We start from the raw sequence: 24,923 nt of genomic DNA, 5'->3' as shown, positions 1-24,923 counted from the left end.
AAGTGCAGAAATAATCAGCATCTAATAATTTTAAAGGTAATTTTATGATTTGACTTGAAAGTACAGCTCCACTGCTTCAGAGCTAGTGTCTATCTAGCTGGCTGTTGTAAACAGGCACCTAAGGAAGAGAGAGAACTGGACAGGAATATTTGCATATGTGATGATTACCCCTGATGTTCTCTCAGCCTCCAGCTATTTTCAGCTCAAGGGATTTCATGAGCTCTTTGTTACTGTCTGTTTCATATCCTTCAGTGGATCTGTCTTCCAAGACTTCTCTGTTCTCCCCTTGAACCCATATTTTCAGATCAAATTTCTAACATTCACAACATCCTTTGGAAAGTTTTGGGTTTTCTTTCACAAGTCTGCTGTCCATTACATGAATAACCACTGCCTTTGGCTCATTTTGAAACTGGGTACCAGAGACTGATTTAGATGTTGCACACACTTATTAGTAGTTCAGCTTTTTCATCCTTGACTTCATATCGAGCTCTTAAGTGAATACCATCTGCTCCTGCTATTTATTTGTGCTGCCTATCTGTACTCTAACATCTTGCATCAGTGTGTCAGTAGATAGATGATTACAAGGTAATACAATGGCAATTTTTCCCTTCTTTTCAATGGGTATGTTTCTTGAGAGTTTGATAATAAAGTTGGATTTTTTTTTTCTTTTCAAATTGACAATGGTTTAGATTGTGCTTTAGAGAACTCAATTAATTTTCATATAGTGATGGAATAATGTTATAAAATATCAGAAGGCTGTAGCAAGATTAATGTTTCTGGTGCTTAAAAATCACTACAAAGTTGCATGCAGCAAAATAAACACAAGAAATATGAAACACAAGAGCAGGTCAAATTCTGCCTGCACATTAAAACAAAGCTGAAAATTGAAGATGAACTGAATATTTATCAATTATAATCATATTTGACTTTTTAATAATATGCTTGTAAATACACAAAACTGTTGTTTTTTTTCTCTGATGCACAGTGAAAATCAACTTTAGTGCTTAACTTGCATTTCACTAGATGAAAGCAAGTACTCTCAATTTCTTTTTCTTTCTAGCAATTAGAATTTTAGAAGATGCTTCTGTGGTCATGCTGTTTGCCCTTCATTTTTCCAGAAAATTCCAAGTAGTTCTAGAAGTGTTTGTTCAGAAGTAGATTAATATTTACTTCTTACAAAAAAGGTTTAGAGTTTCAAAGAAAGGAGTGGCTTCCTACCACCACTTCTACTGCCGAGTCTATGACAACAGCCAAACCATTCTTCTTTCATTATCCATAAACTTTGTGGTGTGTATTGAATTGAAACTAAAGTCAGCGTAGATCTCATCCAGAAGTTCTCAGTAAGGCCTAATGAGTTACTTATTCTATTGATGGACAAAAATGGAAAGATTTTTGATTTAAACACGTAAGAGGTATTGTATAATTAACACATATTAGTTAACTCTTATGTAGTGCCTGCCTTGGATTTGTGCCTTGAATATGTTGATGAAGATTTTATTCTAAGAAACCTTTCCAACAACGGTAAAATAAGTTTGCTTTTCATTACTGATCTTCAGGATAACCTATCAATGTAAAATATGTTGAGGTCTCTCAAATGAGAAAGAGAAATGAATTCTAGCTTGTTTTTTGCTTTTTCAAAGAGTAATGAGCCAAGTAGTAACTTTATTAGAGATTAAGTGTAAAAGAGTTCTGGTGAGGTGTCTTTAAACTGAGAAATGTGGAGATTAATTGAGAAAAAAATATGTTGATATTGCTGTAGATTAAAAGAGGAATGAAGCCAAGCTTCAGAATGGATGGAGGTGCCATGGGAAATACCAAAAGAGCTAACATAAATAAAAGTTGCCAGCATTGCTTAGTATAGCAGATAATCTGTTGGGCCTTTATCAGAATGAAGCTTTGTTGGTTTTCTTGGTTTATGAAAGTTTTTACTGGTTTTCTTTCTTGTTATTAAAATCTGAAAATGATGGTAAATTCTGATACTGTTCTTTGAAAGAGAAGATGAAATTCTACTTCTCTTCGCTACTACAAAGTAATGAAAAGTAATCAATGTGAACTGACTTTTGCAAATTTTTTTTTTAATAGGTGAAATGAGGAATGATTTATACATCACTGTAGAAAGAGGAGAATTTGAGAAAGGAGGGAAAAGTGTGGCCAGAAATGTGGAAGTGACAATGCACGTTGTGGACAGCGGTGGTCAGATTTTAAGGGTACTTTTGTTGTGAATTTGTCCTTGCTGTAGTTAACCTTGATACACTTCTTCAGAGTAAATCATCTTTTGGTGGCATTATTTAACAAATACAAAATTGATTTTAAGAGGTCTTATATATATTTTGCTCTGTATAGGTATTCAAAGCATTTCTACTTTATACGTTTTATTTCTGTAATCAATTACATGATCCAGATAAACACCTAAAATCACTAATCAAATAACTAATGATTTCATTAAGATACTGTAAAATGTTGAAGCAAGATTACATTCTGGAGAATTTTTGATTTGATGATTCTTAGTTTAATTAGAAAGTACTTTTTTCATATATTTTGTATGTACTTTCTTCCTATCTTCTGTATGATGTTGAGAGTTACAGGGTGACAAAATGAAGAAAGACACATACAGCCTGGTTCAAACTGCATACCTGCATGCATATTTGCAAACTGAAGTTGTATGTGAATGCATGGAGTGCTGTGTATGTGTGTTTTATATTAAATGTTTTTTATATATATGCATGTTTATATATATACTTATAAAGAATATTAAGATTATAATTGCTGAGGAGAAAAGAATAGTTTTCCCACAGAAAATTGATAGATATCCCCAAGAAAACAAGATCCTGAGAAACCTGTTTGCCTTCTTTGCTGAGGAAATACCATTGTGGGTGTTGCAAAGGCAACTCAACACATTGCTTGTTAGCAGTCAGGGCATCCGTATTTCCTTACTGTTTCATGCTGGCACACATCACTGACAACAGAAAGCTCTCAGGTTTATTTCACGTGAATAAGGGTCCTGTAGTCAGTGTTGTTCTTGTATCACTTAAATTCTTATGTACTTACTACAGGAACCACCCTGTGTAATTCCATATCACATGTGTTAGTTAAGCCTTCCTAGTCACCCAGTTACTCCTTTAAAATACTTTGATTCTTGTCTGTGTGGATGATTTTTTGCTGTTTTTTTCTAATCAGCAAGTGTTTAAAAATGTTAGTAATGTGTTAACAAATCTATCTTTAAAAATTTAATGCATATTTTTTCCTCATTAGGATTTTATCTCATTTGGCTCTGGAGAGCCACCAGCCAGTGAGTACCATTCCTTCGTGCTTTACCATAACAATGGTCCCAGATGGGCTGAGCTGCTGAAACTTCCTATTCCTGTGGATAAATTCAGAGGAGCACACATCCGCTGTGAATTCCGACACTGTTCCAGTAAGCGCTGATCACAACTTGTGCCAGTTCTCCCTGTTAATGCTGCTGTCAGCACGAGTTTCCGTAACACCTTGGGAGAAAGCTGCATAAACTTCATATGTTTTATAAACTTTCTCTTTATGCTTTCATGACACAGCATTTCAGGCTTGCAGCTCTGCTTAATAAAACTTGGTGCTTTGATAAAGCCTAAACACAAGGAGAAAACAATCTGCTTTTATTAATAGAAATAGATAACATCGCAGCTGAAAAGTATTCTGAAACAGAATTTCCAAAGGCAAATTTACTTACCTAGTGAAATATTCCAAAATGATACCTGCTTCTTAGTATCTGTTCGGCAATCTGCCAATTGGAGAAATATGCGTGCATGGTATTGTCTATTAATATAACTTTTGTATTTTTGCACTTTGCTTTTTTTTTTTTTTTTCTTTTTAATTGTATAAAATTCCACAATTCCCTAAATGAAGAATTTTAGAGATGATTTTGAGGGTAAAAATGATACCATTGTTGGAGTCTATATCCATGTTTGCAAAGCAAGGTATACAAGTTACATGTGCTGCTGAGCACTGTCAAGCTGATAGAGAAACGTGGATAAAATCTTTTAAGTGGCTGCTGTTGTTTGGCTCTTTCTGGTGAAGCAGATAATAGAATCACTAAGTGACCTGAGTTGAAAGGGACCTGTAAGGATCATCATGTCCAACTCCAATATAGCAATACTATTCGGATTGCCGTTGTGGCAATCACACATGTGGAAATATATTTGGATTTCAGGTACCTAGACTTAAAATGTAAATAACAGATAATAAAGGAAGAAATACTCATTGAGTTCTTTTCAAGATTTCTTTTATAAAGCTAGCAATAAGTAGTAAAGGAAAATGAAGTAATAATGGAAAAATGTCAGTGGTGAATTTCCAATTGGTTATATGTTTTTGCACAGTTTTTTTATGCAGTATAAGTTAAGTTAGATCTTTTTATTAGTTTGGTTGACTGCACCACCCCAACTGCGCAAATTCAGACTCAAAAGTCACGCATTATATATGTTCATATATATAAATGAAGTTGATTAAAACTTGTTGATTTTGAAAGATATATGGCATCTACACTCTTGTTGGCTTCAGTAAAATTTCTACATTCTCAGTTTTGTTGTCTTTCATATATGAGGGCTGCTCCAAAAGCAGTGCCTTCTATTTTATTCTACTGGTCCACAAATCAGAGGCAGATGTTGATGGTATGGCAGTAGAGATTGAAACTTCCCACCAGTATCCCATTCCACTTTGTTGCTGTGACAGACAGCAGCAGGGGGACAATCTGACAAAATGGCATCTGACATGGAATTGTACATGGAGCAAAGGTGTGGAATTGAATTCCTTCATGAGGAAAAAATAAGACCCATTGCCATCCACCAGTGCTTACTGAATGTTTATGGAGACCACAGAGTGGATGTGAGCACAGTGAGGGGATGGGTGCTGTGAAAGTGGGTCACTTTCACTAGTGCAAATTTTTATGACCACAGAATGCAGTCTTTTGTTCACTGCTGGCAAAAAAAATGCACAGCTAATGGAGATGACTGTGTTGAAAAAGAGTGTTTTGTAGCTGAGAACTTGCTCTATCAAATAGTGTTCTTGTGCTCTTTGAATATGTTGCAGTTTCTATGCAAATAAATAGGAAGCATTACTTTTTGAGCAACCTCTGTATTTAGTTGATACATGTGTTTTGGAATTTAACCTTAACCTTAACCTTGAAAATGTTATCTGAAGCGTAACATCACTACAGGGAACAGTGGCATCTTCAGTCGTATCTATAGATATTTTATTTGTAAACAGAAGTGCTGAGGCTGACCTAAAATGGAGATTAATAAGTAGAAGTATCTATAGTGGATAAACAGCAAAATCAGAACAACTTTCTCTTTGTATTATAATAGCTATATCATATTCCTTTCTGATTTATAGTGAGGTAACAAAAATCATTACAGGAGATAACATGCAGATCCATAAAGAAATTTAAGATATTGTTAGTCTGACAAGCTGCAAACAGCTTCCAGTAAAGTTCCTTATCCAGGATTATATCCATTTATTTTGTCTAATATTTATAATGTTAACTCAAACGCTACTATTTATATATGTGTTTCAGCAAAAGAAAAGGGTGAGAAGAAGTTGTTTGGCTTTTCTTTTGTGCCCCTGATGCAAGAAAATGGGAGGACTCTGCCAGATGGCACCCATGAACTCATTGTACACAAGGTAATTTGAATTAGAAATCATTAACTATAATGATTCCTCTGTATACTATAAATGCCTTGAAGCATTAGGTTGAGAAAGTCTGTATTCATAACCAAATGAGTAATAATCTTGTCACTAATAAAATACCCATTGCTGATTGGTTGTTTCCTGTTACAAACTGCAATTGAATCTAGGTGTGCATTTCAGTGCAGCAATAGTATCATAAAGTCTTACTGTGTTATCTTATATTTCACATTTCACAAAGTTAAATACACTGAGTGATGATACCCACTTATTGAACTGCTGAAGATGGAAGATAAAGCTATAATTTAAGCAGATCCAATCAGTATTATCTTTTCTACATATTTCTATCTTGTGGAGCTCCTTATTTGTTTCCACATTTTCCAGTTATCTCTTAGTCCAGAGGGCTTCATATGCTTCTAGATAGATTTAAATTTTAAGCATCATAATTCATATCTATTAAGTTGGCATAATGCATACAAAGTTACTACTTTGTTATGACTCCAATGTCAAATATGAAGCTGTAATTCAGAAATGAAGTTGCAACAGGCGTTTCCCATTAGTGAGAACTATCCATGAAAGCAGTGAGCTGGAAAATGTGCTGGAAAATATTATCTATTCATATGACAGCTTAATCTAAGTTTCCCATCTGAAACTAGTGTGTTTTAGTTAAAGAATGTGCCACTTAATTTTCTCAATAAAATAATGATCTTCAGATAGCTTCTATGGATAAAAATTATTAATAATAGCAAAGAAAAAAGCTGACGTGTCTTTATATTGATTATGTATATGAATGTGTGTGTGTGTATATATATATATATATGAGGGCTGCTCTGAAATTAATGCCTCCTATTTTATTCTGATCACGGGTGATGTCAGAGACAGACGACAGTAGAGATTCAACCTTACACCAATATACTATTACATGTTCTTGCTGCGAAACAGATGGCAGCAGAGAGGCAGTCTGACAAAATGACGTTTGACGTGGCAGTGCATGTATGAAGCAACAATGTGCCATTGAACTCCTCCATGTGGAAAAAATTGTGCCCGTTGACCTTCAGTGATGCTTGCTGAACATATATGGAGTCCAAAGAGTGGATGCGAGCACAGTAAGGCAGTGGATGCTGCTTTTCAGCACTGGTAATAGTGGCAAAGGGTCACCTCTGCTGCTGCAGATGTTTAGGAGCGTGGCATGTAGGCTCTTGTTCATCACTGGCAAAAATGCACAGCTAATGGAAGTGACTGTTGAAAAAGAGTGTTTTGCAACTGAGACTATTCTTAAATAGTTAACTAGTGTTCTTGTGCTGTTTGTTGCAGTTTCCATGGAAATAAATAGGAAGCATTTCTTTCAGAGCAACCCATGTGTGTGCATGTGTGTGGTTATATATATTTATATATACATATATATATATCGATAGTGTTTGTTTGGGATGGCTTGGTGAAGTTTTTTTCTGAATTGTAAAAATGTGTGAATATTTTATTTAGAACATTTTCTAGTAGTAATGCTATTTTAAAATACATTCAAATGTATTGAATGCATTGTAAAAGCAATTTTTCATACCTTAAACTGTACTTGACTGGTACTTCATGAAATTTCTTTATTCAAAACATCACATGCGTAACTGCATGGCATTTGTTGCTGGTGCATATGCTTTGAATCGAAGCAATATTTAATGAACTCAAGTCGCTGGGATTCATTTGTATGAGAGCCTTAGAAATTTTATGGTCTCTGGCAAAGAAACAATAATTTCAGGAATTGCATACAGTACAGTGATTTTAACTGTTTTTTTTTTTTTTACAGTGTGAAGAAAACGCAAACCTTCAGGATTCCAGTCGCTACCTCAAACTCCCCTTCTCAAAGGGAATTTTCCTAGCAAACAACAGCCAAGCAGTAAAAACCACTAAAGAGTCCTTCTGGATTACATCCTTTCTCTGCTCCACTAAACTCACACAAAATGGTAGGTTATGTTGATTATTTAAAACATGAACTCAAATGGGTGTGATAGTTAGCCTTTTCTGTGCCAAGCAAGGATGGATATACTCAAAAATAGCTTATGTTCTATCAGTTCTACAGACTAGTTTTCTCCATATTTTTAATATCGGGATGGAAACCAATGCAGTGTGATAAACCACTAATTTTACATAGTTCAAGTATGCTTTTAAATTAATGTGATTTTGGAATCAAATGCAGCATTCTTGGAATCAACTATCAAAACCCAGCTGCTTTACAAAAAGTCTTAATCTGTTTATTTTATAGGTTTTATGAAATACTTATTCTAGGCTTTAGGCTGTGGCAGTTTGGTTGTAATTAGGTACATATTGCTTGCCTTTTCTATCACTTCTCTTCCTTTATATCTACAAATACTACTGCTTAAGACAACCTCATACATGGATATTATGAGCGGAAGATGGAAATACATGTGTGATGTACTCTTTACCATTGCTCTGCATAAAAATCTTAAAATTCTTGCCATATTTGCCATACTAACTACAGTTTATAACTGAAACAGTTTCCCGCAGTCTTCTAAATATGGTGCATTTGTTTGATAATACATTTATGACCTTTTTTTGTATCATCACAGTGTTATAATAGTTTTTTCTGAGCTATTTATTTAATTTTTAACATATTGCTTAGCTACCTCTTGTGCTACCTCTTCACATATATATGTTGATAAAATTGCTAATTGCTTGCAAATTGATTGTAGGTATATAACAACAAGTAGAGCAGCTTTGTAAGTGCAAATAGTCATCTTAATTTTCACCATTAGAAAGCAAGTTTCCAAAGTAGAACTATATGTAAAGAGTAAATTGTCTGTTTCGCTGTGCACATCCAGTCTGTATTGTCATAACAGTTAGCTTCAAAGTAATAAAAGTTAGTCAGTAGAAGATTTTCCCCAGAGATGCTAATAGGCAATCATAGGCTAAATTTACTTTCGTTAAAAGCCTTGATTTAAGAAATCACATGAACCCCCTGATGCTTACGCATGCCTGAAAGTGTGCCTGGACTAAAGTGTGTCACTGATGAATAGTTTGGGTGTTGGCTGCAGTTATAGGAACTTAACTAATTTATGTTCACAGTACAGGAGTTATTGAATAGTTGATGTTAAAAGATGTGTGATGTAGGGCATAAAATTTCCATACATATATATATATATATTTTTTTTTTACCATATACGGAGTAAGAGGGTGTAGAATATCTGAATAATATTGATCCCCTTTTCAGCCCTAAAGGGTTAACAATTATTTCAGCAGTACTTCAGAGGGTGGAAATATTTTCAATAGACAGGCTCATATTTTCTCCAAGGATCTTCTTTGGGAAGTTCATTTTGGTGAGTTTCCAAATCCCCATTCTTTTAAACAAAAATTTGCCAAAATCTATTGCATGCTCAAAGAATGAAAGTAGAGCAAAGCATGTGGATATTTGGTTATGTGAGCATTGCTTCAGTTACTCTGAATAGAATGTAGCATATTTTTAAAAAACAAAAACAAAACAGGATTAAAAAGATCTCTATATTTACTTTTCCAGTAAATATTTTTAGCAGTGTCTCTAAAATTTCTGATTATTTTTTAATCTGGAGATTTTTCTGAAGTTGTCAATGAGCATGTGTCTACAAACAAAAATTGAAATGGAAATTTTGCTGTTGCTCTAGCTGTGGTAATGGAAGACCCCAAACCAGATTTGTAATGTGTGACTGAATTAGGCCATAGCTTTACAAACTTGCTGGGAAATTTTACTCAGCTGTCCTTCTCTCACTGATTGCCACAGTTACCACTTGCCATCAGCCTTCATGAATATTAAAATTGTGAGGAGTGGGAGAAGGAGGTTGTTGCCCAGTTGCTGGGAGCCATAACTTCCTTACTGCACATGCTTTGGAGGGGATTTTAGGATTATTTCCAAGCTGTTTTCAGAGAGCTTCTAACAGGACACTCTGTGCATTCATCAGCAACTCTTCTAAGAACATGTCCTTGTTTAATCTGACTGATGGTTATCTTTCTTTAGCTTGACCTTTAGTCCTACATTGTTAGTCAGATAATGTTAGCAAACAAAGTACATCTTCTTACCTGGATTTCATTTGTATTTCAGTTATAATTCATTTTGCAAAAGAACAAAGTAAAAGAGGGAGCAAGAGAAAATATAGTATTTTTCCACTGACTAGCTGTCAAAACAGTCCTGTTTGGTTTTGACATTTAGGAAGACTCTGCCTGCCAGAGAGTCAAGATCCATCCAACAAGTTGGAGTATTTTAGCATGTTGGCATCCAGTCATTTCTGAGCAGTGATCAGCACATCTTCAGAAAGCAGCTGCTCATCAGCAGAGCAACATGCCATACAGCATGTCTCTTGTAACGCAGAGGTGTAATCCATCTATCTACATTAAAAAAAAAAAAAAAGAAAATAAAAAGAAAACTTGTGATTTATAGAACAACAGTATCAAGGAAAACTTTTAAGAGTGTCTTCCCCCTCCTTGGGTGGGTGGGAAGTGTTGGCTGCCTACTGAAAGAGAAATATGGATTTCGAGTTCTGAATTTGAGCTTTTTCATTTTGAATGCTGCACCAGGCTAACTTGGGATTTACAGGACACAGATGGAAAGACCACAAACCTGTTCCTTATACACCTTAATCTTTTGTTTCACCCAGTACTTTGGATTTAAATTTAAATTGCTTTGAGAAGGGAAGTTGTTTTCTTTGGTAAGGGTGGTAGCTCAGGTGTGAACAATTCTAAATGTACAAATCAGCTCATGATACAGAGAAGGTATTGGAAATGCTTTTCCTCTTCAACAGAGTGTATCAGCAGCATTGGCTTTTTCCAAAACTGTGTTTTCATAGTGGGCTTATTTTAGAAGACAGTTTATATTCTCATTTCTCTTAATACATGACACATTGCTATCCCTTCTCCTTGTGATTCATGTCAGATTTTCTATTCGTGTCATTTAAGCTTAGGCTATTCACTAATGCTATCTCAGCAATGACTTCCCGCCTTTGCATTTTCCTTGAAATACGTGCTTTGAAGTGAGTGTCTTACATTTGCTTTCTTCTTTTTTTTCTTTAAATCCTCCAACAAATCCCTAATATTCAGTGTCAAGTCTCTACCCATCGAGTACCTCCAGCAAACCTGTAAAGAAGTATTTTTCCTACTATGAACTGACAGCTTTAGTGAGTTTCACTGTTCCTCAGCTTAAGTAGCGGTTTAAAGAGAATAAAGTGTAGAAGTTCATTTAATTATCCAGAAGACAAATGAAGCTCAGTGGGGATTTGTTAATGCTTGTTTCTTGAACATTCCTGACAGAAGGAATAATACCTATCATCTGTCCTTGATCGATGGGATGTTTCCCTGACACATGTGGAACTTTTCCTCACTCTCAGTGGAACTTAAGTGGCTCTCTTAATCCAAACCATTCCGCGCTAGCACACTGAAGCAAAAAAAAAAAAAGAAATGGTAAACATATTTTAAAAAGTTGTGCCTACCAAAGTTAACTAACGCAGCAAAACAGTAGAAGAATTATGTGTAGAAGGTTTGCTGCTAACAACTTTGGCAAGATATGAATATAGGTGGAGATGTATTTAATATTAGTAAGGGCAGAAATGCTACTTCATTCCTTGCTATGACTGAAGGAACTGGGGCTGTTTAGTCTTGGGAAAAGGAGGCTGAGGGGAGACCTTACTGCTCTCTTCCAGTGACTGAAAGGTGCTTACAGCAAGGACTTGATGGTCTTTAAGGTCTTTTTCAATTAGAGTCATTCTGTGATTCTATGAGAGAGTTTAACTTCTTGGGGCAAACTGGGAAAGAACTGACACAAAATGGGTGTGAATCAAATGGAATTTTAGTGTGAAAGTGGGCTGTGGTAATAACAACCCAAATAGTTGCTGAACCAAGAAGAAGACTTGCTATTATCTACTTATTTTGAAATAGTGGGGTTGTTTCAAAGGAACAAAACTCTTCTAAAACAATACTGGACAATGATCAAGTAGAGAGAGTTTCTGCTTAAGCTGATTGAAGGTTTGAACAGTGGTTAAGGTTTTCTTTTTCAAGAAGCTAGCCTGGCTTTGTGAAATTCTGAAAAGCTGGTCAGTGAAATGGGCCAGTAGTATACTTGAAGATAAATATGAGTAACTTCTGTGCTCTGAACATGACTTGGAAGGAGTACTGCAGACCTAACAGAGTCACAAGCGAAAAATGTGAGGAGTAAGCAGGGAACCTGCAACAGAAAGCAGAAAAATAACAGCAGTGTGTCAGGGTTCAGCTGGGGTCAGCATGAAGTGAAAACTATTAAGCCAAGCCAACTTGCAAAACTCTGTTTTTGGGTGTTGAATGGTGGTGAACAGTAAGTTCTCAATCTTACTCCAAGCTGGGATTTTTTTTATTCTGATTCTGAAGCTGAAACCAACAACATGTGATTTAAGGATAATAAATACAGTACCTCTACTTAACATAAGAGAAAGAGCGGATAACCTTATCTGGGCCATCACCCTCTAATGAATTTTATGAAAGTATTTACAAGAATTCGTGGATGAAGTAATGGTTATGTAGCTAAATGGAACATGCTAGATATGCATAGGTATTCCATCAAGATAAGTAAAAGGCATTTCATGCCAGAATAAACTTCTTAATCTTTCTTTACTAAGGATTTTGTTTTGTTTTGTTTTGTTATTCAGAGGAAACATAGCAGATTGAAAACATCTGGACTTCAGTAACACACCACATGGGAAAAGCGATGCAGATTAGAATAAGAATTTTAAAACTGTTAAATAACAGGCTAAAAGGGAAAGAGCAGGTTGCACTGTAAAGGAAGGGATTTCCTTCCTGAACAGAAGGTAAATAATACCAGATCTGAAGTATTTGGCCTGGGATTGACTCCTCTTATTTGAGTGGAGGTGGAAAGTGTTGTTAGTGGGAGATGCTTTGCTAAAACCTGGGACTGCTGAGAGCCTGTCAATGATGTTTGCTTCTAATAAGTAAATGAATGGGCTCATCACCTGAGGGGAATAAGACCAAAATATGATATAGACACAGCAAGGCAACTGTAATTTAAGTAACTAGTTAGAATAGAACTTACATGGAATCTTGTGGTATGAAAAGCGGGCTTGTATGGAGATTCTTGGGGATTCTGCTATAGCCAGGGAGCTGGACAATATTAAAAAAATAGAAAGAGCTATTTGTGTAACCAATATGATAAATCTCAAAAAAAAAAAAAAAAGAGAATTCTACAGTGCATATGCAGTGGACATTTAAGCCTGCTAATGATGATAAAGAAAACAGCGATGGGACCTCCTCTGTAATGTTGTGTACCATTTTGGTTGAGAAGGCTAAAGAGGATGTACTAAAACATGAGTAAGCAGAAAGACATTGAAGTGTGTTTTAGCTTAGAAGAGTTTATTTTCTAGTAGAAATGGTCTTGTTTATTAATGAAAAAGGATCGTAGAGGCAGTATGTTTGTTCTTTAAAAGACATGGGAAGATTAGTATTTTAAAATACAAGCAAACAATACATGCAAAATAATTAAGAGAGTGTTTCTAGCTGTCAGAATACAGTTCTGGAAGGCATTCTTTAATAGGATAAGACACAGCAAGATAATTACTTCTCTTAAGCTGGCAGTTGACAAATTTCTGAGCAAAACTGCATGATATGTTTGCGACAGGAGATTGATTTTAGTGACCCAACACCAAGTTCTTACGTTCCTATTAGTGAAGCAATTAGGGCTTGGAATGGAAAGTTGTTGGTTTGAGACTGATTATATATTATAGCAAATCTTGAGATGTTTTCTTTTGTTTTATTGAAACTCAATTTTGCTGAGTGGACTGCAATAGCAGAATATATAATCTGAAACCCTGCTTTGGTTCCAGCTTTAATCTTGCAATTTGTTTTGGCAGGAGATATGCTTGACCTTCTGAAATGGAGAACCCATCCAGACAAAATTGCAGGTTGTCTCTCAAAATTAAAAGAAATTGATGGTTCAGAAATAGTAAAGGTATATACCACTATTTCTTTCCTTCCTTTGTTTTGCTTTTAGATAATATGAGGTAAATAATTGTCTGTCACAAGTGTACTTACTTGTGTGTCTCAAAAATATATGTTTAATAACAAACTGCCTCTTATTCTCCAATCAGTTTCTTCAGGATACATTAGACACTTTATTTGGAATTTTAGATGAAAACTCTCAAAAATATGGATCAAAAGTATTTGATTGTTTGGTAAGTTTCATTTTGTGATAATGCTTAACACCATTTAAGAACTAAGTAAGAAATGAAACAAAAAAAAAAAATTTTTTTCCCCTCCCATTTAGGTTCACATAATAAATCTGCTGCAGGACAGCAAATTTCACCACTTTAAGCCAGTAATGGACACTTACATTGAAAGTCACTTTGCAGGAGCACTTGCATACAGGTGAAGTCTGTACTTTTTCTAACTGATTTGAACACTGAAAGTTATCTGCATGTTACAGTAGGAAAAAACAAACAAACAATGTTTATATGAATAGTCAAATTTTTTAGTTACCAGAAAGGCTACTTGCTAAGACCCTCTTGCTGGCTTAATTTTGTCTCTTTTTCTTCAGTGGCTTGCTTTATTTAAATAACTTTGAAAAGCATAGAAACTTTAACACCATTCAGTTAGATCTATGTTCTCTGTGTATTGCAGTGCACTATTAAGCCTCACTTGCTATGCTGTTCTCTGTATTTATTGTGTAACAATACACAAATACAGTTTACTGAGACTGCCAAACAATTCATGGAATAGCAGGGGTAGTTCGTGCTGGCAGAGTCTCCTGTAACTCAACTGAGATCAGGTACCCCTGTCACAATAACTCTACTACATGTGTAATGCTGACAATTCCCTGTTTATTAGAGGCCTAGTAGATCTATCAAAAGTCTGAAATTAACTGTAATATTGGGCTTTTAGTGATCAGCAGAATTTTGTCATAAGTTTTTTATTTTTTCAGTGTTTTCAGTCTTTTATGAAAGATCAATTTGCATTTTAAGTGCACTTAACTCTTCTAGAACCAGTGTGTTATAGTACTTTCTGATGTGGTATTCTAGAGATCTGATAAAAGTAATGAAGTGGCATATTGATCGAGTCACTGAAGTGGAGTTGCATGAGCACATACAGGAAGTACTAAAGGTAAGAGAATCACCTTTGGAAGCGATTATATAGTACCAGCAGATTTAACTCAGTAAAAGGAACACAGTATGTGTAAATAATGAAACCGTAGTATTAATTCTAGGGAGTTGCAGGCATTTTGAGTGCAGTCAGTTGCTTTTTTTTTCATTTGTCAATAAAGCTTGCAACCCCTAGACTCTGGAGCTCTGTCGTCCTTACTGAATGAGAGTACAAGTAGGAGCTGGATCTAAGAAACTGTATATAAATTGTGTTGGTAGTATTAACATCTGTCACATAACTGAATCTAAATGGTAAACAAGAACTCTGACTTAATGATTCAACCCTGACAGCAAGGAATTCTATTTAAAATGGTGATTTGCTTGCTCTCATCCTGTTTTGTACATTAACAGAGTACAGTGCAGAGAAAGGCTGAACTGTAGAGTAGAATAATTCCATTTGGGGCTAAGCTTATTTTTTTGGCATTACCTGGTTAACAGTTGACAGGAAAACATTTTTAACGTATAACAGGCCAAAGAAATTGTAGAACAGCTCAAAGTTTCTTATGTTGGCTTTGCATGTTTAAGCTCTACATATTTTTGTGGCCACAGACATGCATGGATGTCTTGTACAGGGCACTGTTGAGATTTTGCAATTTTACTTTTTTAAAATAAATGAGTGTTCCCTAGTATGTAAAGGTTATAAAAGGCAAAAGAGTGTTTCTGGTATGTGCTTTTCAAATGTTAGTGTTGCATTAGAAGTAGAAACAAAAAGTTTGCCAAAATTAAAAAGCATGGTATTCTGTTTCAGACCCTTGTCATTATTGAAGTTATATAAGCATAAATCTTTTTATAGATGAGTTGGTTTATGTTTATGAGTTATTTCTAATTTTGACATTTTAGGCACAGGAATATATCTTTAAGTATATAGTTCAGTCTCGAAGGTTATTCTCTATTGCTACTGGTGGACAAAATGAGGAAGAATTTCGCTGTTGTATTCAAGAACTTCTGATGTCAGTACGCTTCTTCCTTTCTCAAGAGAGCAAAGGAGCCAGTGCTTTATGCCAACTGCAAGTAAGTTTGTGAGCATGCCTTGGTAATGATTAGTTTCCATCTGCACTATTAAAAAAATCTACACGTGTTTTTACCTATGTTCTTGGAAAAGAAAATGTTTTTTGTTACAGCAAAATGATGTTTCAGCTTATGCACCTTTGTCCTATAGTGTGAAATTTTCATACCAGCAGCTTCTGAATATGTGTGACGAAGATAACCCTACATCAAATATTTAATTTTGAATTACATGCAATTCATATTATGCTTTTGACAATACCAGTGATAAAAATGACATTTCTGAACTGCTGGGTACAAATCAAGGGATTTCTCTGTTTTGAGCACTTTACAGCTTTGTTTAACCACTTTTGAGTTCAAGAATTTGAACTAAACAAAGGGCTGTCAGATTTTTTTATTCTTTACAGAAAAATATCAATCTCGATGAGCAATGTATTTTACCACTCAGCTGGTATATCTTTATTTCAGTTGAGACCACTAAAATTTATTAGTGCTGAAGGGCAAAGGCAAATCACTCAGGAGACAGATCTCTGCATTAGGTGTGATTTAGCAGTGTCCACAGCTTGAAGTTGTACCTCTTAGTTGTCATCTCCTGCTTCTGTAAGTGTGACTGTTTAAGGTCTGTTCTACCAAGAAGATAGTAAAATCAGAGAGAACAGGGTGGAGAAGTGGTTCTTCCATCTCATATCACATAAGTAGCTGGAGTGTAATGTCTGCAGCAAAATGATATAAACAAACATTTCTAATTATTCCTTGCTATCTTTGACCTTGAATATTGCCTGTTGTTACACCAGCATGAAAAAGGTCTGAAGTATAAGTAGCTTTTCTCCATTGGCAGGAATTGTAGAGGAAGGAGGGAATGTAAGTTCTCGCTTCCTTTCTCTAGCATTGTCTTCTTTCCTTTCTTCAGTGTTTCCACATTCATTATTCTCACTGAAAGGTTTCTAAACCTATTTAAAGTTTGTTGAAATGAACGCTTCTGTCAGTGCTTCTCACTCCAGAATAAAAGTTTTCTCTTTTTGTTCTGTTATCAGCTGGCTTACGTTATCATTTCAAAAATTTACACACATGTACAGATAATGAGAAACCTGTAAATAATAAATATTTTTATTCTAAATTGAGCTTTTTCCTTGTTTGTGAAGGAAATGTACAGTTGCGTGATAGTGTTTAAGGGAAATTAGTCACAATTATAAGAAAGTTAATGAAAGTGAGGATATTTCTTCTGAAAAATCTAGCCAATTTTAAAGGTGTTGACTGCCTTTGAAATGTAAAAATAGCAATTTTTCTACAGGTACTTGTTTCACTATAGTTATTTAAATTCTATGAATGTCAAAACCATTCTGCAATATCTAACTGTCCGATTTTTTTCCTTTTCCTCTAGGCTGTGTTTCTCAGCTCATTCCCATCTGTGTACTCTGAACTTTTGAAGCTCTTTGATGTTAGAGAAGTGGCAAATTTGGTTCACGATGCTTTGGGCAGTTTGCCGACAGTCATGCAGGGGGATGAGTCCCTTCAAGCTGTTAAACTTCAGAGTATTGGGAAAACTGTAGAGAGTCACCTGTACACCAACCCAGGTAAGGTTGTCCTGGGCTGCCTGCTGTTAAGGAACTTCGGTGTTACACTTGTTATGCAGGTCAGCAGGTACTGAAGGGAACGGTGCCCCTCATAGCTGCATTTCCAACGTCACGTTTCTTCAAATGCTGTTCTGTAAAAGCTGCTCATTAACAAGAATACAGTCAGTTAGAGGTTGGGTTTTCAGAGACAAATAAAAAGACAATTTTTTCTTAAACTGCTGCTAGTTATGTCCGTGAAATAAATTCTCACTGTACTTTTAAAGTAATCATAAAGGGAAAAAGCTCTACAAATGTAATGTCTTCTTTTTTTCTTCTTTGGGGCAGTCCAGCAAACAGATTTTCATTTATCCATTAAGTTTTATTTGTCTTGCTAGTTCAGCAGATTTGATCCTCTGTTTTCTTAATATGACCTAAAAAACCTACACAGATACAAGTGATACTCAATATATATCATATAAAATAATACAGCTTTTTGCTACATGGAAGAAAAAGGTTCTGTGTGGTGATGACCCCACAGTTGTTTTTTTTTCATTTCTTAGTAAAAACCATAGTAAAGACCAAGTATTAATTTTGAGAGGAAATAATTTTGTACTAAGCAATTTAAAATAGATTTTTAAAAAATTAGTAAGTGTTAATTTACTAACCAGAAGCTCTCTTGAGAGCTCTTTGGTTACTGGCTGATGGAGTTCAGTAGGAACATCAGCTTTTGCCATCTAAATCAGTCATGATAGAACAACTACAATGATGAAGACTCTGCAAAACCCCTGGGTTATGCGTAAATATTTTGATATGCTGCAAAATAAAGAAAGTGATCCTAGAAAATTAAAAAAAAAAAAAAAAAAAAAGTGTGATTTTAAGGATTTTACTTTAAAAGTTTGAGCTCAAGGAAGTGGCTAAGTATTGGATCCTTACTTTACTTCCTTCTGGTTGCAAAAACAGCTTTCCTTTTCCCATGTGAGCCTCCACAGAAGTCTCTTCCAGAACACTTAGCTTTTCCTATGGCTGGTTGATAAACCTCTCCACTTTAAAAAAAATTCCTCTTTTTTTTTTTTTTTTTTTTTCCAAAGTGCAAAGATTTTATACTGCTTTCAGGTACTCCAGAATCTTTTTCAGACTAATTATTATTTCTTAATTTGTCTTGCCCAGCAATATACATATAATAAATATATATAAATATATATATTTAATAGTTCCTGTTCCTTTGCATATGTTTTTTCATACTTTCTCACAGAACTGTTGGGGGAGATGTATGTGTTCATGTATATTTTATTCAGAAATTCAGTTTATATTAGTATCACTACAGTGGTTAGCAGAAATTATTTTGGAAAAGTTCTGCAAGTAATTCTTTGCATCTGTGGCTCTTTTTGAAGGAGCAAGGGAGAAGTTTTTCAGCCATACCTGTATTTTTCTTCAGCACTACAGGCAATTTTGAAAACAGTTAATGACTGTTCTGAAAACAGTGACATGTCTGTGCAGTTGGAGACCTGGCATATGTGTTTGGTTTTGGAAATGATGTGATAATTGTTTGTTTGACTTAATCATTTTCTTCTCCTATCCATGTTGAGTCCAGTGATTGCATAAATTGAATGAGTCCAAATAAACCTAAGAACAACGTCTTTGCTTTTCACTGTTCAAGTGCTTCTTGCTGTTAATTTATTTAAGATGCTCAATTACACTAGTTTTTTTTCCTGGCAGGCTGAAATTTTGTCCATTGGTTCAGATGTAGTCTTTGAAATGAATATCATCCTTCTTTAATCCTTAAAACACACTGGAGTGCTGAATTTTTTATATGTCTGTGCAAGTGTTTTATTGCTAAATGAAAATTGAGGGGAAGAACTGTGTTATGAGTTAAATGTTTAATGTTAACCTAACTTGCATAGGAAAGTCACAAGGATTGTCCAGAGTGGTATCTCTTTCTAATCTTGCTAAGCATGTACTTGAAAAGCTCAATATTGTGATTTTTTTTTTCTCTTTCAGTATAATATTTGTGAAGGACAAGTATTAGCATTTTAAACAGTCAGCTAATTCAGCTTTCTGCACAAAGGAAAAATTAAGACAGTGACTGATTGCTAGGAATTTTGATTATTGCACCATTCCTTGCACTCATTAATTTTACTGTACACAGTGGCTGACATTGCAGCTGCAAGTTTTTAAGAAAAAAAGAGTAACCTAAGGCAGATGTATATACTGTGTTCTCAAAACATTCTCATAATCTTTGGTTTAGCTTGAGCAGTGGTGGAGATGTTAGCTATCCTCTGCTGTAATACCACTAGATCTCTCTTCTAAGCAGATCAAGACAGATATTTAGACTATGAGATTCCAAGGAACTTTTCTAAAGCTCTATTATATGTGGTGGTTAATTCAGTAAGTGGCACTACTACATCTCATCTATAGTTACAAGCCATTGTAGCATGCTTTTTGCTAATTTTAGGAAAGCTAACTTCCAGCTCTTTGGGGAGGTTGTTAATAGAACCCCTGGGAATCTGTCCTGAAGGCCAAGGAAGCAGAGACAGATTTGGCAGATCCTTAAGAAAGCTTTCCTCAGGGCTCAAGAGCTCTCCATTCCCAAGTGCGGGAAGTCAGGAATGGAAGGCAAGAGGTAGGCATGGCTGAACTGGGTCTTGTTGTTCAGACTAGGGAGCAAGAAGAAAATGAACAAGCAATGGAAGCAGAGACAGGTAATTTGGGAGGAGTAAAGGGATGCTGCTAAGCAGTGTAGGGAGGGGTTCAGGAAGGCCAAGGCCCAGCTGGAACTAGACTTGGCAAGGAGTGCAAAGAAGAAAAGAGAAAAGACTTCTCTAGGTACATCAATTGGAAAAGGAAAATCCAGTAGGGTGTACCATCCCTAGTGAGCAACACAGGAAGGCTTGTAACAATGGACAAATAGAAGGCCAAGGTATTCAACAACTTTTTTGCCTCAGACTTCACCAGAGACTGCTGTTCACACAGCCCTTGTGTAGATGGTAGATGTAGATGTAGATGTAGATGGAAGGTGGGAACTGGGGGAGCAGTGCCACTCCTCCCACTCCTGTTGTAAGTGAAGATCAGGTTCATGACTGCCTGAGGAATCTGAACATCCCTAAGTCTATGGGTCCTGATGAGATGCATCTCAGAGTCTTGAGGAAATCGGCAGATGTAGTCACCAAGCCACTCTTGTTGATATTTGAAAAGTCATGGCAGTCAGGTAAAGTCTCTGGTGACTGGAAAGATGGCAATATTGCACCCATTTTTAAGGAGGATAGAAAGGGTGACCCAGGGAATTACCAACCTGTTAGCCTCACATTAGTGCCAAGGAAGATCATGGAGCAGATCCTCCAGAGGGAGCTATGTTGAGGGAGGTGATGCAGGATAGCCAGTAAGGCTTTGCCAAGGACAAGTCCTGCCTGACCAACCTTGTCACTTTTTATGATGCTATTACTCTGTCAGTGGACAAGGGAAGAGCCACTGATGTCATCTATCTTGACATCAGTAAGGCCAGACACCTGATATCTCTCAACATCCTTCTCTCCAAATTGAAAAGATATGGATTTGATGGATGGACTGTTCCATGGAGAAAGAACTGGCTGCAGAATCAAACCCAGAGGATATGGTCAATGACTCCGTGTCTGGATGGAGATCAGTGACAAATGGTGTTCCCCAGTGGTCAGTGCTGGGACTGATTCTCTTTAGTATCTTCATCAATGACATCAACAGTGGGGTTGAGTGCATCCTCAGCAAGTTTGTGGATGATACCAAGCTATGGGGTGCAGTCAACATGCCCAAGGGACAGGATGACATCCAGAGAGACCTAGACAGGCTTGATCAGTGGGCCCAGGTGAACCTCATGAGGTTCAACAAATCTGAGTGCAAGGTCTTGCACCTGGGTTGAGGCAAGCCCCACTACCCACATAAGCTGAGGGATGAAAGGATTTTGTGCAGCCCTGACGAAAAGAACTGGGTTTTCTGGTGGATGGCAAGCTGGACATGAGACAGCAGTGAGCACTCACAGCCCAGAAATCCAACCATATCTTGGGCTGCATTAAAGATGCATGGCCAGCAAGGCAGGGGAGGTTATCCTGTCCCTCTACTCTGCACTGGTGAGACCTTATCAGGAGTACCGAGTCCAGGTATGGAGTCCTCTATGCAGGAGAGACAAGGACCTGTTGGAGCATGTCTAGTGTAGAGCCACAAAAACGATTCAAGGAATGGAACACCTCTTTTGAGGACAGGCTGAGAGAGCTGGGACTGTTCAGCCTTCAGAAGAGAAGGCTTTAGGTGGCCTGAGGCAGCATTTCAGTATCTGAAAGGGGGCTACAAGAAGGACGGGGACAGATTCCTTAGCAGAGTCTGTTGTGATAGAACAAGAGGAAAATATTTCAATCTAAAAGAGGGGAGATATAGATTGAGTTGTCATGGTTTTATAGTTTTTGTTGGTATTACACATCAGAACATCATGCAGTGCACCTGGAGTTAAAGAGCAAATGCTGCAGTTCCATGGATTGTTGATATTTGTGGTTTCCTGGTCTCAGAAGAGAAGAATTAACTACAACTCCCAGAAGATTTTATTTTTCTGTTTCCATTTTCCGCTTGGAGGGAAAGATATAACTGGCTGGGAGTCAGAAGAATTCCCCTTCTTTGTTCTTTTTGCCCTTTGGCTGTTTCGCCTACAGCATTAGAGTAAGGACTTTGGTTTCAGAAACTCTCCCTCTCATTTTATTTATTAGCTTCAATTCCAATCATATTGTATTATATAGTATTATCTCACATTCTACTATTAGATTCAGTAAACTAAGATATTTTTCTCTTAGCTTGTTGCCACTGTTTTCCTCATGTATTCCCATCTCCCTACCTTTTCCCTTCCCCTCCCCACTCTTTTTCCGAGGGCATGGGTCTGTGGGTCTCTTCATCCCCTTGTCAGGGAACTAGGCTGAACCAGGCCAAACTGTGACATGAGTATAAGAAAGAACTTTTTTATAATTATAATGGTGAGGCACTGGAACACATTGCCAAGAGAAATGGTGGGTACCCCATCCTTGGAGACATAATAGATCAGGCTGGACAGGGCTTTGAGCAACCTGATCTAGTTGTTTGTGTTGCTGTTTGTTGCAGGGGAGTTGGACTAGATGACCTTTAAGGGTCCCTTACAATTCGAAAGTTCCTCTAATTCTATGATTGAGTTTTGTAGCACTTGTGTCACCCCCAAAAGAGTACTTGCCGTAGAACTTCAGGCAGCCTTACACTCTAAATCCTTCATCTCTGCCGTTGAAGATGAATTACTACACTCAATGTGGCAATGCTTGTATAAACATCAGGAATGATACCTAGATGGAAAAATGATTTTGAAGGGGTTGTTTTCCTGCTAGATAAATTCAATTCTTTGGAAATAATTTCATTAATGTACAAAGAAACGAGTATATATGGATAGGTAGAAAATAATCTTTAATGTTTTAGTACAGGAAATTGTCCCAGAGGGCATCATTTCTCAAGGAAAACACCTGAAACCGGCAGCTTGAAAACAGATAACACCCATTCCTTTTATCAAGTTGTGGATAGGTGTTTTTTGTTATAACAAATTTAAGTATTAGAACTCTTCAATTTTAACATTGTTTGATTCTAAGAAGAAGGAGGAAAAAGTAGTATGTTTTTGAAGTTCTTTGATCATTTTGACAGAATTCAGGACTAAAAATAGCACCAAGGAGCTGTGTTTAGGAAATGGAATACGGGAAAGGCAAATTACTCAGTGTAGACAGCAGTACTCTAAATTGCTCATAGGCAGTAGGAGTGAAGAATCTGGGAAAGCAAAAATCCTGAAAGAAATTTGAAAGTAATGCTGGTCTAAAAATCAAGGCTCATTTTGCAGAATGACATAGCTTCAGGATAAAGTCAGTTATGATTTTGGCATGCGAAGGGATCCTGTCACATAGTAGGAAACACTAGAACATAATTCCTCATTGTTTTGAATAAAGTATTATTATGCTGTGATTTTTGTTTGTTTGTTTGTTTTTAATGACAATTCAGTAAATACATTATTTCTGTTGTATGTATTTGGCACAGTGGTGTTTGTATCCATCCATAGTACATGTTGCCTTTCAGCATGTTATTCATTCTTTAAAAACTTACTTTTAGTTTACATGAAATTATTAATTAAAGACTTCAGCTTATAAAAAATGTTGTTTTAAGCATGTATGTAAGAGCTTTTGCTTCTCAGAAACACAGTTCTGAACACTGTTCATGACTTATCTGTATGGTTGTATTAAACTGAAATGATTCTGTGAGAAGGTTCTACTCATAGAGGTTTCCATTTATTTCAGATTCACGATATATTCTTCTTCCAGTGGTTTTACATCATCTCCACATGCATTTACAAGAACAGAAGGACCTTATAATGTGTGCACGTATCCTTAGCAACATATTTTGTCTCATCAAGAAGAACAGCTCAGTAAGTAAACACAGTGTTACATCCATAAGTTATTGAACTTCTTTAAATGGTAAGCAGTAATGACACAAGCTGGACCTTGACCAAGAACATTTTAAAGAGCTCTCTGTGTAATATTCTACATGAATGTGTAGTGTGTAGTATTCTACATGAATATGTAGTTTGATTTCTCAGGCACCTTTTTTTTTTTTCTCATTTGTTTGTTTGTTTGTTTTGTTTGTTTCTCTAAGCAAGATTATTTAATTGTAGCACATTATTTTCCTCCAAGCTTTGAGACTTTACGAATGTTGTGTTGGACACACAAAAAAAGGCCACTTTCTTTTAGAGGTGTATTATGTTGTGAGTTACTTAGTCATAGAAGGCATGAAGATGATATAGGGAAGGAACTGTCTTTACAAATTAATCTGTGAAAGCTGCATGTAAGAGCTACGTTAGGTACATGTATTACAAACATGAAAGATGATGATGAAGTTCTGTCAGGCAACTAAGATAACAAGAAACATGCATTGCTTGTATTTAGTGCACTACATACAAATCAGGCCCAGCATACCTTACACTGTAATGCATTGGTGAGAACTGTTGTGTTTGTTTCTTCATTTTGAACTACTGTTAGTAATTAAAGTTGTACAGTCATTGATTTGATGTAGATGTGACATGCAACTTTGGCATCATAACATTCATATTGCAACTTCTCTTTGTTAGTATTAGTACCTCTTTACAGGGGAAGGGGATAGATGATAAAGCATTGCTGTAGTTTAGGACTGGGAGAAAAGCTTGTATGTCCGACCTTAACTTCAAGAGAACCTTCATTTGAAGTTACCTAGTTCTTCTAGTCATGAATTCCAGTGATGTGCACAACCTGAATTTGATGTCTGCATAAAACTCTCTCCAGTGTGCAGGATATTCAGATATTCTTTTCAGTAGTCTTTGAGTCACTTAGGGTTTTAACAACTTGCTGACTGCTATAAGATTTTTGTGGATCAATTCAGAACTTCATTCCTTCTGTTAATGATCTAGAAAAATCAGGTGTTGATGGAACAACTGAATTTACATGGAGATATTGTTGAAAACTGTTCTTTTCTCTGTTGGTCATTCTAACAGTAATTTGTACATGACTCCTCACACCTC

General features: G+C 36.1%; 1 protein-coding gene across 2 annotated transcripts in view; it reads left to right on the top strand.

The window, feature by feature from the left end:
- Window positions 1-24,923, top strand: part of DOCK4 (dedicator of cytokinesis 4) — a gene marked incomplete at both ends in the record, with an annotated part of 237,507 nt that overhangs the window by 145,919 nt on the left and 66,665 nt on the right. For both annotated transcript variants that reach the window (XM_079536116.1, XM_079536115.1), the window contains 11 exons: window positions 2,083-2,207; window positions 3,253-3,415; window positions 5,543-5,649; window positions 7,451-7,607; window positions 13,518-13,615; window positions 13,755-13,838; window positions 13,931-14,031; window positions 14,682-14,763; window positions 15,642-15,812; window positions 17,188-17,380; window positions 23,671-23,798. In XM_079536116.1, the coding sequence (XP_079392242.1) occupies window positions 2,083-2,207; window positions 3,253-3,415; window positions 5,543-5,649; window positions 7,451-7,607; window positions 13,518-13,615; window positions 13,755-13,838; window positions 13,931-14,031; window positions 14,682-14,763; window positions 15,642-15,812; window positions 17,188-17,380; window positions 23,671-23,798 (1,409 nt within the window). The remainder of the gene's footprint in view (window positions 1-2,082; window positions 2,208-3,252; window positions 3,416-5,542; window positions 5,650-7,450; window positions 7,608-13,517; window positions 13,616-13,754; window positions 13,839-13,930; window positions 14,032-14,681; window positions 14,764-15,641; window positions 15,813-17,187; window positions 17,381-23,670; window positions 23,799-24,923) is intronic.

Source organism: Tetrao urogallus (assembly GCF_951394365.1).
Source record: "Tetrao urogallus genome assembly, chromosome: 1".
Taxonomy (NCBI): Eukaryota; Metazoa; Chordata; class Aves; order Galliformes; family Phasianidae; genus Tetrao; species Tetrao urogallus.
The sequence above is the reverse complement of the archived record's forward strand: the minus strand, read 5'-3'. Positions and strand labels throughout refer to the sequence as shown.